Raw genomic sequence first — 14,574 nt, 5'->3', positions numbered from 1 at the left:
AAGATGGCACACTGTTCTACAGGTCACCTCCCCTCCCCTGCCCCTCAGAAACAAAACAGTCATTTGGACATTCTGCACTATAAACACACACACACACACACACACACACACACACACACACACACACACACCATCTCTGACTTCTGAGTCAGATGATCCAGTGCATAATCTCTCTAGTGAATGGCAATGCCGTGTTCAAGATTCAAGTCAAGAGGAAATAATAAATAACAAGAGCTACAGTCTGCTAGCAGGGAAAGCAGGCTGCACAGCTGAGCTGCCCGCAGAGGCACACAAATGGAGTAAACATGAAGCAGGGACCGAGTGAGCTGCAGCCCAGCCTGAGAAGCCTGACAGCAGCACGTCCCAAACGCTGGCTCCTCCCACTGGAAGCCTTCATACAGCATCAACTTGTACCACCAAAACCTCAAGCCCCACACTACCAGATCCTTCCATGCTTCTTTTTAAGACGCCATATATATACATTTTATATGAATACCCCGTTACTTAAAATATGTAAACTAATCAAGTTCATTTTTGAAAATCATACAGTTCAAAGTAGATATCCTATAGTTATATAGGATATTTATAGAGGCAAGGCTAGTACAAACCAAGAGTAGGGTCCCTCGTTCCTAAAACACCCTACTTGACTCCTATCTCATTACCTTATTCATCTTCATCTATCTCCATATGTAAATAGCCAAAGCCAAATGCTACACAAGCCAATGCGCTGTGTGTTGGAATGTGGAGCATGAGCAAAGGGCGTTACTCTGTGCCATTCAGGACAGTAGAGAGTCAAACGCTCATCTTGGAAACAAAGATCAGCTGTGGACAGTCGGCCGGGTTAGACTATGAACCAAACTGAGTATTTTGTGATTATTGGTAAAGAATAAGACTCCCATCTTCCTGGTCCCCTTCCCACACTTGTTAACTGTTGTATGAGTCCTGAGAGAGGGTCTTGCTATGTAGCCCAGGCTGGCCTCAAATGTGTGTTCTCCTGTCACAATCTCCTAAGTGCTGGGATTAGAGGCATGGGGCCACCACACCTGTGTCCTTTCTTTGAAAACTATTAAAATGAACTTGAGCTGCCCAGTCTCATACATCAGTAATGACTAACAGCTCTCAAGGTCACAGCTCTGGTCACAAGGCCTACCATGTTCAGTCACACAAAGGCATGAACCTCAGAAGAAGACTGTAAGCTAAGTGACAATCACATCCATTGAAAACTGCTGTACAATTTTCAGCTTCTACACAAAGTAGACTGATTACGTACTTGAAAAGACAACATCCTGCTTCAATCAAGGCTACATCCTATTTCAATCAAAGTCAAGACATCGAAGAGATGATTCAACCCTACTAATAAATTCAACCAATATATCCAGATATTTCCTTTTATCCACAGACTATATTAGATACTCTTTGTTAATCATGTAAACAAATTATAACCTTCCTGTCTGGGATTTCTTTCTCACTACAGGAAGAATTTTTTTAAACTATTTCCAATGCACATATATTCACTTGGGAAGGATTGATAATAGAGCAGATTAATACGTCTTTACCAGCCACAATCAATAGTCTATTCTGTCTGACAGCTAAAAGCAATAAACGCCTAATGTCCAGCATTCTCCTCCTCAAATCCTTTGTATTTTATGGGGTAGCTGATTCTGAGATCAACGTGGGATAACAACAGCTTTAACTCCTAACTTAGCTCAAAATGAATAATTGCGAAAGACGAATGATATTTTTAAAAAAAAACCAGCAGATTCAAATTGGAATTTGGGTTCTTAAAAAGAATGCTACAAGTCATTCTATTCCCAAATCAAATAATTTTCCTACAGAAGAGTAGAAAAACTGAAAAGGAGAAGCGCCTCTAAGAACGTAGTTTTCAGCCCAGTTGGTCTAACCAGTGCTGGTGGCAGAAAGTACGGATAATGGGGATCTACTTGCTTAAGTCCATGGGTGTCCTCATCGGCCATGAGAGACACAAGGACACAAGCCCCCTGTGCCATTCAGCTGAAAACAAACTGTCAAGAAGACTCAACAGTCTCAAGACCCCATAACAAAGCTTAATTGGTGGAAGATACCTGTAATCCAGCAAGTGGTTGGTTACGAGGAAGAGGCAGGATTAGAAGTTCAAGGCCAGCCTGGGCTGAACAGTGAGTTCAAGGCCAGCTGGGTCTGCATGAGATTCATCCTAAAAAATCAAACCAAAACCAAAAGATCCATAAAAGATCAACTGGACTTAAATAAAATACCCAGAAGACCTACTGGTTTTAAAATTCCATAATAAACAAGTTCTTCCATTTACCCCGAGTGGTGATATATCTAAAAAGAATCACTCCCAAGACAAGGCGGCTCAGTGGGTGAAAGCATTGGGTATGGAGCCCATGTAAATTTGGAAAGAGAAAACCAGCTGTACAAAGTTGTCCTCTGCTCTCAACATGTGCACGTGGCATATGCTCCCACACACACTGTGAACCCAACACAGACACACACACAATAATAAAACTTTAGAAGCAGTTACTATCACATTATGATTTGTAGAGACTGTATTTGTTACTGTCAGAGAACCTGCAAGAACACGAACCTGAAACATACAGCACGGCTGAGTTCAGGCAACTCATTCACACTGGGCTGACATTTCATTTGGATGCTATGGCGGCAGCCACACTTTGCAAAAAGAAAGATAGAAAGAAGAAAGTAAAAGGGATGAAAAAACAAGAAGTAGTAAAATGGAAGAGGGAAGAGTCTAATGCCCAGGATGCTAAGGAACAAGGGTGTGCTAATTAATTTCTCTCAAGTCTATAGAACTGAGGATATTCACACCCCATGCATTTTGACAAGAAAAATATACTTACAGCCCACAGGGAAATCTGACTTCCAAAAAGAAAGGAACAATTGTCATAATGGCCTTCCCAAACCCTTTCTACCATGTTTCCTTCATAGTGTAAATTCTAAGGTACAAATCTATATGAAGAACAAAAACAAGCTTTACATAAATAATAATGTTATTGTACTTAGTATGCATATTTCAACTATCAAATAGCTCCATTAAAACTTGTTTCTTCTAATAAAAAACAAATTACCTTCCGGATGACAATATACCTCCTACACTGACCATGAAGTCATACCTAGAGTAATAGATTTAGTCACGAAGAGTAAATGTCAACTTTATATTCTTCTCTACCAGCAATGTCACCCTCTTACATAAAAAATGACATATGACATCCTGTTTTTCCTTTAGAAATAAACTTGCTGGTCTTTGCTTTGGGTTTTACAATCCAGGTTAACTGTTTTCTTTTATTCCTTTCTGGAGCAAGAATTAAGCACTCTGCCAGTTTTTATTTTGAAAATGCCTATGTGGCTTTTACTGTACAGGAAGGTACTATGCAGGCTGCTAGGAGCAAAAAGTCACCAACAGTTTTACCCAGCTGTGCACCCTGCCCTGGTGCAACAGTAACATGGCTGTGTGGAGGTAACCAACCACTTGCTGACTGGATTGGAGACCTTGCTCCATGGGAAGGAATTAATGCCAGGCACTAGCGGAGAAGCCACCACTGTTGCGTTGATAAACGGATATGCTAGACCCGTCATCTCAGCGCCTGCCTTCTGAAGGTCCATCAGCTCTGGTCAGAGAAGCTTCTCTTTCAGTGCATGATGGTTAGAACTGATGGAAGCTGAGAATAAGGGACTACTCAATGTTCTGCCATAAACAGGACAGCCTATCACCCTCTTACAAGGCTCAAGGAGCATGGCAGAAAAGGCAGGGAAAGAAAATGAGCCAGAGGAAGGGTGTGACAAAATGCTGTCTTCCAGGTATGACACGCCAGTTGCACTCATGAGCTAGTGCAGCTATGATTCTCTGCATAAGACCTGCACAAGACTGGGCACATCAACACTGCATCATGGATAAAGATTTAAGATAACAAGCCAGGTGTGGTGGCACACAGCTATGATCCCAGCACTCAGGAGGCAGAGGCAGGAGGATCTCTGTGAGTTTGAGGCCAGCCTGGTCTACAAAGTGAGTCCAAGACAGCTAGAGCTTGTTACACACAGAAACCCTGTCCTGAAAAAAGCAAAAACAAAAAGATTTAAATAGCAGTTAAAGATTGGTCGGGGGGAGGGGGGTCGGGGTTGGGGGAGTCAGGAGTCCCTACTCTACCCTGAGAAACTGCCAGCAGTTAACGGTTGCTTGCTAGGGGAAAGGGAAACATCGCCCTTAGTGGTAGACCCGCTTAAGGTGCAATGATCCTCTAAATAGCTCTTACCAATGCTCAGATGATGAAACCTAATGAAACTCTTTGGGTCACACACAAAAAAGGAAAGAGACATGAAAGTAGAGGGGTTATGCTTGTGAAGAGGAAAGCAGGGGAAGGAATGGGAAGGTGTCAAAAAGGACAATGCATTACATATGTACCTGAAAATGTCTTCATGGGACCCATTATTATATATATGCTAATAAAAAATACTTGGGAGGGAGGAATGGGAGGATGCATGGGATGGGATAGCAAATGAGATGTAATATGAATTATTTTATTTTTCAATAAAAATGTGTTAAAAATACTTATATATGAAATTCTCAAAAATTCCAAATACATAATTTATATAAATATTAAAAATAAAGAAAGAGAGAATAAGATGCTAAGTCAAAATTTGAAATGGGATTTTTTTTAAAGAAAATATTCTGAACCTCTGCTAATGGAAGTCTCAAGACAGAGACAGCAGAGAAGATTCAGTGTCAACATGTGGTGGGCATACACACACTCACCTAACACACTGACGAAAGCGTCGAAGAGATGAAACGTGAGCAATGGCTCCTTCAGCTGAGCGTAGTAATCCGCTATAGTTTTAAAGACATCTTTTTCAAACCCCAAGTACATAGGCTGCTTCCAATCTGTACAGTTGGGCCCTTTAAAAAAAAAACAAAAAACAAAAAAGGAGACAAGGAATGATTGATTAATGAGGCAGATGAGGCAGCTACTTCTACGTACTGTAGTCTGACCACATGTGTGGTGTACATGGATGTCCAAGATACACAGACAAGTTTCACATGGAAATATGACTTTATTATTTTAATATATTCTAATGAAGAACACTAATATATCTCCATTTTTTTTAAAAAGCCTGCCTATCTCTTTTTATGTCAATGCAAGCTCATTCATTTAAACAATTTTCTTTGAAGTACTCAACATTTTCCTGGGCTTAAAAAAGCAAAGTAGCGAATTGGTAATCTGTAACAGATGAGTTATCAAGAACTTATTAGAGCCTGACTCACTAGCTATACTACACTACCCTACAACCGTACAGTGGAGTGGAATAATCAGTTTCCCCTAACAAACTATTTCAGACAAATGGAAACTTAAATGCTTTTTCAAAACATAAGGAGAAAGATTTCACACTCTAGCTTGTCGGTTCCTTCTCAGCTCCAACCAGTTTAGAATGAAGCACAGAAGCAAAACTGTTCACACTGCAAGGCGGGAGCAACAGGAGAAACCCTGACCTGGCCGGGCCCTGGCCGTGCGCGATGCCAACAGCAGGGCAGAGGAGAGCTCCACACAGCCTGGGTCCCTGTGGAATAAGAGATGGTCTGTGCCGTTTGGCAGCAAATGCGCCCGGTGCACTACCTGATGACCATGGATTCACGCTACCATGTTGACGGGCAAACAGGAGGTTCCGGGGGCCTGAGGAAAACAACTCGTCCCAAGAGGACCCCAGAAGAAAAATCATGGTGACCAGCTCCAGGCCAGCAGAGGACTAGGCTGTCAACCCCAATGAAGTGCTAATACCCAGGAGAGTGAACAAAGCAGCTAAGATGAATTCAAGGAAATTCTTCCCACACAATCGCGGGAGCTAAGAGATCATAGCTGTAACACAGAGGAAACCACTCAGTTCCCTAGGATATCATAAAATGGCTCTTTATGGTATCCCTAAAAACTCCTTTCCTGGAGACTGGAAAAATGGATCAGAGGTTAAGAGTAAGTACTGCTCCTGCAGAGGGCCTGAGATCGATTCCCAGCACCCACGTCAGATGGCTCACAACACTTATAACTGAAAGTCTAGGGAATCCAGTGCCCTTTTCTGACTTCTACCAGTACGTCCACTCACACACACACGTCCCACATACAGACACATGTGCATACACATGATTAAAAATAATATCTTTAAACAAAAGCAAAACCTTGTTTACCCTCCATATTCTGTTCTCTTCTTAAAAGTTAATTTTCTTGGCTAAAATAATGAAACGCCTTTATGTGTTGTAGCACATAAGCCTAGCAGCAACTGTATAAACCACTTGTCTTACGTCCTCCTCACATAGCAAGCCTAATAAAACAAAAGTGGGGTACGTCTCAGCAAGCAAGGAACATTACAGAACTAGTGCTTATCAGAATATGTGAGTGATTCATTCTAAGCAACTATATGTCTTGATAATATGTCACATCTTTGAAAAAATATATGAAAGAAAAAAATCCCTAAAAGAAAACAGAACACGGATCTTTTCTTTCTTAAATCACCTTGAGCTCTAAGAACATTTTTTTCTTAGTGTAGCTTTTGATAAATCTTATTCCTGACAAAGTCTGGAGTGAAATGTGTTGGCTACTTTATTTCCATTTGTGACTGGCTCTACACACACACACACACACACACACACACACACACACACACACACACACACAGAGTAGCAAAAGGAGTCAGTGAGTCCAGTTTTCACTATAGCATCAACCTTTATTCTGAGCATCCATGAAAGGTTTGGCCCGTACCTAAACACCCAGGCCCATATGTGCAGTCTACAGTGACTCAAGGAGTACACGAAAGAGAAGAGGACTAGCAGGCTTTAGAAAAGAAGGCAAGACGCCCTCAACACAGCAGCTAGTCAGCATGTCCCCTGTGGAGGACTCAACAGGAATTTGCACTTATCACAGGACAAAGAGCCTGGCATGACTTTGACAGACTCCAAGTAAATTTTGATGGACAGAGTTTGGTAAAGCTTAGAAATTTTATAAAAGTACCCAACAGGCTGACCTTGTCCTTTGGCCACCTCTTCCACCTGATACAAAAGCTAACCTCTGTGATGTGCTGTTTGTAAAGGTTACTCTCAACACGTGTGAGGCACGCTTCTGCTCAACACTTGCTGTTTCATGTATGACAGTTATGAAGTCACATGTGACACCTTTCCTCTACTCACTGTCCAGTCATGCCAACCTTGCCTCAGGAAGGTGTGTGTGGCTCTATGTGTCAAATGGGGAACTGATCATACAATTCCCTGCATTCCAGTCATCAAGGAAAGTCTAAGACAAGAAACACACCGTACAGCATTTTAGCACACACTGTACTTCATTGCCAGCTGGTAACTTGCAAATAGTTGGTTCTCCAGGAGCTAAGAAGGAGTGTGTGGGAGCTTAGTGATTGTTCCTCCAGCTCATCACTGCCAACACTGGCCAAGTATCCTGTGACCTCCACACACACTTGCTGTGGCATGGGAATGTTACACACACACACACACACACACACACACACACACACACACACACACGGAGGGAGGGAGGGAGGGAGGGAGGGAGGAGGGAGAGAGAGAGAGAGAGACTAACTACATGCAATGTTTAAATTTTTAGATAAAGTACTTCTTCCCCAAGTTATAGCTATACTCAGAGTGTCCCAAAACATCAGCCAAAAATCAATGAAAATTTTAAGAGTTAAACCTGGATACTGAGTTTCATGCAAATTGACATCACTATACACACTCAGAAGGAGAGTGCACACCCACCCCCACACAGGGCCTGGGAAACCAGCAAAGCTCGGTGGTTAGTTTCATTCTGTAATCAAACAAATCTGACTCCAGTGTAATCAATAATTCAGCTTACTAATCCAGTTACGTAAGCACCTGGCTCTGCATCTGCTGATCCTACACAAAAATAAGAAAGTAACGATTCCCTGAAGTAGCTGTGAGACTACACCGCTTCCCTGAGCCCAAATATTGCCATTATCAATCAACCAAATTAATGAGACTTTTTGTTAATAGCACACATTAGACAGTTCCTCAGGTAAAAGCGCTGGCCATGCACGCCTGATAATGTGACTGAAGATCCCCAAAAGCCATGGTAGAGAGAGGTGACCCCCCAAAATAATCTGCGCACCACAGCATGCATCCATCTGTGTGCATACATACAAATCACACACACAAACATGCATACATTCTTTGGCCTGAGCTTCCTGAAGATTCCAAGAGAAAAACAGTAGGGTTCATGAGCTATTATTGCCCTGCTCCTTCCCAGCGCCCACGATAGCCAATGGGATGCACGCCGTGTCTACTGAAGAGAATGCATGTGCCTGCCAACAGCCCTCCAGGCCCGCCATGGCCCAGGGCGCCAGACCTTCCACGCAGGTCTCTGAGACAGTCTTTCCTGTTTCTCTGCATGCAGGCTCCTCTCCTAAGGCATCCTGCAGACCAGTCAGGTCAGTCCTCTAAAACACTTCTGTTCCTCTTAAAGCTCTGCCAGCTGAAACCCAGGAGGGGACGGAAGCTGCCCAGCAAGTGGAGATGTAAACGTGGCAGGTACTTAACAATGATGTCTTAGAACAAAAACTCTACAGAGCATTAGTAGGTGGCTGCCGCTGGGTTATGAGCACCTACCGCCCATTCCTTGCACCTATGCTGAGTTCCTAGAGTGGCATGGACTCTATCTGCAGTGCGACCATATCCATGAGACCATACAAGAAGTAAACGTCATTAAAGCTATTAGATAGCAACCTTCCGCTAAGCCGCGAATCTACAGTATGCCCTGTGGACTCCTAACAGGGCCCTGCCAGCCGCACAGGTGTCAAATCAATGTCCAGGCCAGAAATATTTTCTAATTCAAGGCACTAATTTCTGTTAATTCTATAAAACTGGCAGATAATTAGTACTTACAATTTGCCAAACATTTCATGGCTGACAGAACCCAATGAGGAAGTTCTTCTGTAGACAAAAAGAAAAATGCAAAAGATATTTTATTCATCTTTTTACAACTCAAAGTGCGCGCGCACGCGCATACACACACACACACACACACACTATTATAAAGATGTATCATTTCCCCAGGTAATATGACACATTTCACCAACTTGTGTACCAGAATATTAAAAACATAGAAATCTTTCTTTAGTAGCAACGTTGTAACATGTACTTAACATTATCTCTAAGGATAGGATACACCTTTAAAAACTGCAGTAAAAAGAAAGAATTAGATAGTTTGTCCAGAGAGCTACCCTGGGTTCAATCCACAGAACCAAAAGGAGGAAAAAGTATATCTCGTAGGTCCAATATAGCTAACATTTTACCTGTTACCATTTTCAAACTGTTCTAAGTAAAGAAAATTCCACTAGCATTTTAACTACAGGCTGCTAGCGGCTGCAGGTCAGCCTTACAATCATAGAGCATTGCTCAGATAAGACCAGCCCAGGAGATGGAGATGGCTGGGAGTTAGAGCACGGGATGCTCTTCCACAGGACCAGAATCAATCATTGTTCCTAGCATACACACCAGGTGACTCACAATCACAGGCAACTCCAGCTTCAAGGAATAACTCCCTCTTCTGGCCTCTGTCAGTATTGCACCCATATGCACAAACCTACACAGACACAGACCAAGACATACACACACGCATACTCACACGCACACACATACAGACACACACGAGTTTAAAAAACAAAAACAAACAAAAAAAAAAAAACTCCCAGGCAAATCACTTGCTATAGCAGCAGAGATGAGCTTGTGGGTGATGCTATGGAAAGGGAAGCAGTTTGTTAAGTTGAGTTTAACCAAATGAACAAATCTGAGACCCGTAAAACTGTCCCTTCTTCCAGAAAAAGTTAGTAAAACAAAAAGTGGCTGGTTGTCTGAGGATAGACCCTGCTACACGAGAGGGTGTGGGCAGGGTCAGCAGTACGTCAAGACTCCTGCTCGTCCATGGAAGGGAACCTAATCTTACAGCTTGATATTAGCCCTGCAAGTCATGAAGTCTCCAAGCCGGTTTCAGCCTGCCACTGTTCTCTATTCTTGATCGGAAGAAGGGGGTTACAAAAGGGGAAGTGCAAGCTCTACTCCTGTCAGGAGACACGCTCACTGACACCTCAGCATTCACACACACACACACACACACACACACACACACACACACACCGTGATCCCTTTCCGTGCACACCACTGGCTCCTCAGCCTGAATTTAGTTCATTATGTCCTCAAAGTACACACCATTTTCTCACATCCAAAGATCATTTAGTCCCAGCCGATGCTCGGCATCAAAGACTTAAATTAAAAGGTCAACTTGAAGAACCATCTACTTCCAGCCTACCCCTAATCTATATGAAGGGTTTCATAAACCAGTCTTGGGTCAGGTACAATTGACACTTGCCTGTCAGCTGAGGGAGGGGACTCTCAAGTTCAAGGCCAGCCTGTACTACATAATAAAACCTTGCCACAAATAAATAAACAAAATAAATTTGATGCTTGTGTCCCACTACCAGCATTATAAGTAACATAACTATCTTGTTCTTAGTTCTTTTTTTTTTTTTTAAGATATTTTTGGTTGGTTGGTTGGTTGGGGGCCAGATTTATAAGCCATCTCAGAGAATGAGTTATTTAAAAAGAAAGAAAAGGATTTTCAACATTTCAAGTTATCTCACTAAAAGAAAAATAAATACTAGAGATTAGCCCAGACAACTCAACTCACTGACTGCACTCTGACAAGGTAAGCCAGAAAGCCAGATGTGAGGCCGAGACAGCAGCTCACTTGGTGGAGAAGCTGCTAGCACGCCTAGCAGGCCCTGTGTTCAACAGCCAGCACTGTGTGGCAATGTGTGCCCCTGAGAACAGCATTCAGGAGACGGGGGTGGGAGGTGATCCTCGGCTGCCGAGCTTGGGCTACATAACACTCTAACTCCAAAACAAAAAAGAAGAAACCTGAATGCAATCAGACCTAAAGTACACTCGGGCACTTGCTTAGGACTAAACCTCTCATGATCCTGGAGCTTTCCCAGGGACAATATGGAGCCACTAAACACCTAGGCAGCACACAGGGAGTGAGAGCAGTAGTTCTCAACCTGTGGGTCGTGACCCACCTGTTAAAACAACACTTTCCCAGGGGTTGTATATCAGATATCCTGCCTACCAGATGTTTATATTATAATTCATAACTAGCAAAATTACAGTTATAAAGTAGCAACAAGATAGTTTTATGGTTGGGGGGGCCCACAACATGAGGAGCTGCATTAAAGCGTCACAGCATTGAGGATGAGATCCACTGCACTAAAACACTGATTGCAACTGTGCTGAGCTGGCATCTGCGGACACTCATCTTTCTATGACCTCTAATAAATCAAACATTGGGTAAAAGGCATTGGCCAGAAATAGAATAGATGTACCCAGAGGTAAACTTAGCTGAGTAGGCAAGGGTAGACTGGGAACTAAGAGATCTGGGCAGACAGACCTCAGTATGGGTCGAACAAAGGCAAACAGTTTGCGAGCACTTACTTGACTTGTCGTCCAAGATGACAACCCCCTGCTTGCTCACACTGTACACATTATGGATTATGAACTTGGAGTTGACAAGCTTGGTGTTTAAAACTTCTTCTAAGGAATCTAGGCCAAGGATTTTCTGTAAACTAAAAGGATAATTTATCCTTAAAATAATTGTCAAAATATTTTAATCATTATTTTTGTAGTACTAAAAATTGATCAATACAAAAGATTGCATGTGTGTGTGCACATGTGTGCATGGTGTCTGTGTACATGTGAGCCAACACATGCATGTGTCTTCTCTGTAGCCCTCAGCTAGGCTAGCTGGCCAGTTAGCAAGCTCCCAGAATCTACCGGTCTCGAGCCACGGTGCTGCAGTTACAGGTAAAAGGGCAGGCATGAGTCATTACACATGCTGGAGATTTGAACTCATGTCTTCCTGCTTTCACAGGAAGCACTCTTACGCACTGAGCATCCGCTCAATGCCCCCAAAGACCAGTCTTTAAGATGTACTGTCTTCATGTACTGTACCCACACTTTCTAGACAATGAGTTAGAAATGGAATATGTAGCCAGGCAGTGGTGGCGCACGCCTTTAATCCCAGCACTCGGGAGGCAGAGGCAGGCGGATCGCTGTGAGTTTGAGACCAGCCTGGTCTACAAAGTGAGTCCAGGACAGCCAAGGCTACACAGAGAGACCCTGTCTTGAAAAAACCAAAAGACAAAACAAAACAAAATAGAAATGGAATATGATTAAAATTTTCTTTTCCAATCACATACTTCTTTACTTAATCACACAACAACTTAAATTCCAAAAAAAAATTTTTAAGTAAAATTACTTAAAGCCAAATTTTCCATTATGTGTTTATGAAACAGAAGACATCGGTGGCACACACACATAACAATCCCAGCTCGCAAAAGGTGGAGCAACATGCTAGAGAATTCAAGGTCAACCTGGGATACACAGCAAATGCACGTCTCAAGGGGGAAATGTTAACAACTAAAAAGGAATTTAAGCTCCTATTTTAACGACTACATATCTAACAATAGAAATGTCTCAAAATTTAGTTAAATTATATTTGTGAAACAGCATAAGTACAGATTATGCAAAGCTGAGATTTGTTTTAAAGATAATTTCAGAAAAACTAAATATGCAGAGAGTAGGAAAGAGATAAGATAGAGACCCCCTGGAATTCTCAAATGCCAAATGTGCATACTGTGATAATGTCGTAGATTTCCAGATCTCTTCCACGTTGGCCTCGGTCAGCTGCCTGCGGTGGACTAGGCGGCAAGCCGGCACCTCTCCAATGGCGATACTGTGGCGCTTGAACCACATCTCAGAATTCTGTTTTGGCCCGGGGGTAGGGGAGTGGAGGGGGGGTAGGGGAGTGGAGGGGGGGTAGGGGAGAGGAGGGAGGGAAGGAGGTGGGATAGTAGGAGAGAGAAGACATATTTCAATATAAAATGCTATGGTTTATGAGAAAAGACTTGCCTACTTGTGATTTGACTGAAACTAGCAGTTAGAGTTATAAGCTGCCTTTCTTTGCATGGACCTCAGAGAAGTAATAAGTGGCTCTTAAGATTAGGTCATATTACAATAAACAGCAAAAGAGCTAAGGCAGTGAGTGCGTCACTAAACCACTGCTATTTCCTGTGAGAGTCCCAACTGGCTAGTGAAACAGATTTTTATACATTCAAAATTAAGTGCAGAAATGCTTGTCTTAATTCACATTGTCCCAACTGAGTAATCATTTAAAATGAGAATAATATACCTTCTAGAACTCTCTTTTATAAGCAAATATTAAATACAGTATCAGAGAGCAACCCGACCGCAGGCCACCACTAAGGAGGTGCCGCCCTCCCAGGGACGAGACAAGGTACAGCTTAGACAGCTGCCCAGGTCACACAGCGCCATGCAACCCTGCTCCCAGGAGCTCATGCCCACAGCTAGGCCATCAGACACAAGTCCAACACTTCTTTGCCACCACAGAGAAGAATTCTGATCTGTAAGAGGCAAAATATGTTAGGAAACATTTACAACGGGTTTCTGGAATACATTTTTGTGAATATAACACTACAGAAAAATCTTATTAATTTGAAGTGGGAAAAATAAGGAAAGTTGTTATTTTTTGTTTGATTTTTGCTTTTGTTTTTTAAAAGGTGTGTGTGTGTGTATGTGTGTGTGTGCGTGTGCACACGCATAGGAGACAGAGACAGAGACAAACAGAAAGAGAGGGAGGGAAGGAAGGAAGGAGACTATGTGAGTGAGTGAGTGAGTGTGTGAGTGAGTGAGTGTGTGAACGAGTGTGTGAGTGAGTGAGTGAGTGTGTGAGTGAGTGTGTGTGTGAGTGAGTGAGTGAGTGTGTGAGTAAGTGAGTGAGTGTGTAAGTGAGTGAGTGTGTGAGTGAGTGAGTGTGTGAGTGTGTGAGTGAGTGTGTGAGTGAGTGTGTGAGTAAGTGTGTGAGTGTGTGAGTAAGTGTGTGAGTGAGTGAGTGTGTGAGTGAGTGAGTGTGTGAGTGAGTGAGTGAGTGTGTGAGTGAGTGAGTGAGTGAGTGTGTGAGTGTGTGAGTGAGTGAGTGTGTGAGTGACTGAGTGAGTGAGTGTGTGAGTGAGTGAGTGTGTGAATGAGTGTGTGAGTGTGTGAGTGAGTGAGTGAGTGAGTGTGTGTGAGTGTGTGATTGTGAGTGAGTGAGTGTGTGAGTGAGTGAGTGAGTGTGTGAGTGAGTGAGTGTGTGAGTGAGTGAGTGAGTGTGTGAGTGAGTGAGTGTGTGAGTGTGTGAGTGAGTGAGTGTGTGAGTGAGTGAGTGTGTGAGTGAGTGTGTGAGTGAGTGAGTGTGTGAGTGAGTGAGTGAGTGTGTGAGTGAGTGAGTGAGAGAGTGAGTGTGTGAGTGTGTGAGTGAGTGAGTGAGTGAGTGAGTGAGTTCAGGTGCCCATGGAAGCCAGCCTCACTGGCTTTTCAATGGTTGCTAGCCAGTTAACATGGCTGCTGGGAACCAAACTTCGTTCCTCTGCAGGAGCAGAAAGCGCTCTTAACTGCTCAGCCATCTCTCTATCCCCTGCCTTTGCTTTGAAAGATTTACCAATTTA

The 14,574-nt window shown here is 42.9% G+C and overlaps 1 protein-coding gene across 2 annotated transcripts in view; it reads right to left on the bottom strand.

The window, feature by feature from the left end:
* Nucleotides 1-14,574, bottom strand: part of DEPDC1B (DEP domain containing 1B) — a 67,038-nt gene that overhangs the window by 12,093 nt on the left and 40,371 nt on the right. For both annotated transcript variants that reach the window (XM_084802586.1, XM_084802587.1), the window contains 4 exons: nucleotides 12,705-12,832; nucleotides 11,504-11,634; nucleotides 8,903-8,950; nucleotides 4,766-4,906 (listed from right to left, as the gene is read on the bottom strand). In XM_084802586.1, coding sequence (XP_084658712.1) covers nucleotides 4,766-4,906; nucleotides 8,903-8,950; nucleotides 11,504-11,634; nucleotides 12,705-12,832 — 448 coding nt within the window. The remainder of the gene's footprint in view (nucleotides 1-4,765; nucleotides 4,907-8,902; nucleotides 8,951-11,503; nucleotides 11,635-12,704; nucleotides 12,833-14,574) is intronic.

This window comes from Acomys minous, assembly GCF_964271855.1.
Source record: "Acomys minous genome assembly, chromosome: 11".
Classification (NCBI taxonomy): domain Eukaryota; kingdom Metazoa; phylum Chordata; class Mammalia; order Rodentia; family Muridae; genus Acomys; species Acomys minous.
Note: the sequence above shows the minus strand (reverse complement) of the source record. Positions and strands in the feature narration are given on the sequence as shown.